This window comes from Thunnus albacares, chromosome 20, assembly GCF_914725855.1.
Source record: "Thunnus albacares chromosome 20, fThuAlb1.1, whole genome shotgun sequence".
Classification (NCBI taxonomy): Eukaryota; Metazoa; Chordata; class Actinopteri; order Scombriformes; family Scombridae; genus Thunnus; species Thunnus albacares.
In genome coordinates this window covers 5566651-5570474 of record NC_058125.1, presented here as the reverse complement: position 1 = coordinate 5570474, position 3824 = coordinate 5566651, and the positions used below count along the sequence as shown (strand labels likewise).

General features: G+C 44.1%; 1 protein-coding gene across 1 annotated transcript; it reads left to right on the top strand.

Annotated features, from left to right (window-relative positions):
• Positions 1-652: 652 nt before the first annotated feature.
• LOC122971453 (urotensin-2 receptor) lies at positions 653-2039 on the top strand. Its single transcript, XM_044338101.1, has one exon. The coding sequence runs from the start codon at positions 912-914 to the stop codon at positions 1995-1997; it is 1086 nt and encodes a 361-aa protein (XP_044194036.1). The 5' UTR covers positions 653-911; the 3' UTR covers positions 1998-2039.
• Positions 2040-3824: the final 1785 nt, after the last annotated feature.

Genomic DNA, 3824 nt, shown 5'->3' with positions numbered 1-3824 from the left:
ATTAATAGATATTTATACTATTTATATATGTATTTATATATCTATATTTATACTATTGAGAGAAGCAGACTAATGTGAGATTTTGTTCTCAACTCAGTCTAAAATGATTCACTGACATTTCAAAATCTCTGCATTAACTTTATGGTAATTTTAGGTGAACTGCAGACAGGTCAGCGGGGAATTTTGCGCGACTCCATGGCAAACACTGGAGTGTTCATTAATGTCATGACAATGTTGAAGAGTAGACAGGCTGATGTGGAGCAGAAAGGACATTAATTGGAACTCTGGTGCAGAATCAGGCTTTTTTCTTTACAGCGCCTGTGCGCATGTGGTCAGTGCAAGAGAAAAGATAAATTATCTGTGCTGGTTCAACTCATGCTTATCAGTCTCATTTGCTGCAAGAAAAATTTCACACTGGTGATGAATTATGAGATATTAAATCGATTTTTAAAATAATTAATCCAGCAAGTCTGTGCGTAAAGACTGATTCTTTGTGTCTAATCTTTCCACAGTGAATTGATCCAGCTGTTACCATCAGATTCATGCTCAGTGCCTATACCAAACTTTTAATGAAACATTTGAATCTGTCATCTTTGCATAATCGCATCTCAGTGTCCCAGAAAGCATCCTCTCCTCTTCCCTCCCATCCTCTTTGCAATGAATCTTTTTTTCCACGCAGCTGTTCTCGGCTGAAAGATGTTTACAGTTACACCCATGAGACGGTTGAATATCTTATACATTTTTGATTTAAGATCTTCAGTGTGAGTGTTAACAGTGGTGACGTCAGGAGCAAAGAGCAGCGGCGGTGAGCTGAGAGGCGGATAAACGAGACACAACCTGTGCCGGTGCGCATCTTTCCAAACTTCTCCAGCGCTGTCCAAGAGGACGGACGGAGGATCACCAGACGAGCGATGAATAACAAGTCCGTGAATTTAAACACGAGTCCGCCGCGGGTCGGCGGCGGCTCCGGGACTGTGGATCATGAACTCGTTATCACCTCTACTTTCGGAACGCTTCTATCCGTTGTCTATATCATCGGAGTGTCGGGAAACGTGTACACTCTGGTGGTGATGTGTCACTCGATCCGCTTTGCCACTTCTATGTACATCTCCATCATCAACCTGGCTCTGGCGGACCTGCTCTACCTCTCCACCATCCCCTTCGTGGTTTCCACATACTTCCTAAAGGACTGGTACTTCGGGGATGTGGGCTGCCGCATCCTGCTCAGCCTGGACCTCCTCACCATGCACGCCAGCATCTTCACCCTCACCGTCATGTGCACGGAGCGCTACCTGGCCGTGACCAAACCGCTGGACACGGTGAGACGCTCCAAGAGTTACCGCAAAGCTCTGGCGTGGGGTGTGTGGCTGCTTTCTCTGGTCCTCACCGTGCCCATGATGATAATGGTCGCCCAGACTACTAAGAAATCACCCGATGGGGCTGTGAAGAGGATGTGCGCAGCCACCTGGGCGCCCCTGGCTTATAAAGTGTACGTGACCGTCCTGTTTGGCACCAGCATCATGGCACCGGGGCTCATTATCGGATACCTGTACGTTAAGTTAGCCCGCACTTATTTAGAGTCCCAGCGCAACTCTGTGATCAGCAAAGGCGGCAAGCGGTCACCAAAGCAGAAAGTGCTGATCATGATTTTCACCATCGTGCTGGTGTTCTGGGCGTGCTTCCTGCCGTTCTGGATTTGGCAGCTGCTGCCTCTGTACCACACCAAGCCCCTGAGCCTGGCCTCGCAGACACACACCTGCATCAACTACCTGGTGGCGAGCCTCACATACAGCAACAGCTGCATTAACCCTTTCCTCTACACGCTCCTCACCAAGAACTACAGGGAGTACCTGAAGAACAGGCACAAGAGCTTCTACAGGTACACGTCCTCGTTCAAGCAGCGGCCGCCCAGCCTGTACTCGTGGGGGAAGTCGGCATCCTCCAGCAACCAATTTGAGTTCAACTCGGAGACGCTGGTCATGGGGACACTGAAGTGACTTATGAGTGACGTGAAAAAGAAGAGAAAGCTTTTGGAACCGCAATAGGTAGGTGATAACCTTTCCAAATTACGCACAAGCCGGTGTGACACCATGCGTAAAAACTGCGCCCTGCTGGCCAAAGTCACAGATTTAACATCATCTCACAGTTCATTTTGCAGCATAAACCATTTATAAGCATCACTGCTCTCTGGTCATACTGAAAGTTTTTCTAGTTAGTAACCTGCTGTTATTCCAGCCATGCCTGACCGTTTGGCCCTGAGCCCCACTGAGCTCCATTAGCACTCTGACAGTTCAGCTCCTGCAGAGCTGTGTTAAACACAAGGCCTCAGTGTTAATCACAGAGGCTAAATCATGTGATAAAGGCACATGATTTAAAGCATAGACCTACTACAAGTCAGTTAAGGGTTTCATTTAAAGGAGGCATACATTTAAAATGTGACATAAATGCAGGGTATTGCAACACAAAACTGAATTTAGTTAACAGAATATCTAGTAGTCTTAGGAAGACCATAGTTTTTCTGAAATATACAATGTAATATACTTTGAAAAGTAAATTATGGTGTGTTGACATGGCCAGTTTAACCTGTTATAGGGGGCCCTGGGGCAAAAATATAGTGTTGGGCCCCTGCTGACCCCACACCTGCTGCCCTGTGTGCAATATGTATCCTGTCACCTCCAGGTTCCCATTAAGTCAAATGCAAGCTTTCCTCCTTTGCTGAAGTAATTCTTAATTTGTGGTAATTTCATTAAATCTGATTTAATTAGGAATATGCATCTTTGCATATCTTCGTTGTATCACACATGATGTTATTCTCTTCATCCTGGTGCCCAAGAGACACACAGTACCATACAGCATAATGGGGTATTTAAAAAAAACAAACATATTCCTTAAAAACTCTTTTGAAAAAAACTATTACCTCAGCCCTGCTGGGCGGTGCCACAGTTCATGTATTAATGTGTGCTACAGCTGTGCCTACATTAGTCTGGAATGTTAAAACACATTTTTTTCAGTTTTGGGGGCCTATTTATGACCTAAATAAAAACTTCTGAGAATTTATTTGAATGCTACAATATGTTTCCCTCTGGTCTGTGGTGAGATATTCTCCTACAATAGGTGTTTTTCCCAGAGTGACGTTATGTTTTACAAGGTGTAGTCTTTATGGTTAAACGTAATGCAACTGGCAAAGTCTTTGCTACATTTTTCAGCTGTATATCATTAAAACATTGGCATAGTTTAAATTATACTGTATTTTAAATTAATAAAAAAAACAATTTTGTGATTAGACAGCAGAAAATTTGATTAATTGCAACTTCCCTAATAAAACCCTATTCAAAAATCAAGTGGTATGCAGCGAATCTGCAGCTCTTTGGGTCTCTCAGGGTCAAGGGGCCCCGTTGTTTGTCCATACTTGGACATAGATGGTCCTGTGCTAAAAGCTCACTGTTTGTTCAACATCGCATCGCTTATTAAAGTTCAAAATGATCTATTTTCAGACCAGACATATGGTGAGTGAAGCCAGACGTGTGTTTTTCTTTGTATTTAGTTCTGAGGAACTGACTTGAGCCCACATCTGGACCTCAAAGGCTTATCCAGCAGGAGACTAGAGAAACTGCACCTGCGTAGCCAATCACTTTCACTGAATTTGCATGCATCTTCCCACAGAGGCGAACACTCCTGATGCCAAAAACACCTCTTCCAACTAGGCTTTGTATGCTGTTTACTGGACTGAACTGTGGCCTATTTACCTGAATGAGGAAGATGACACTTTTGAAAAGCTGGAACTTTATCATATCTTTGTGTTTGTATGGTATTCATGCATTTTG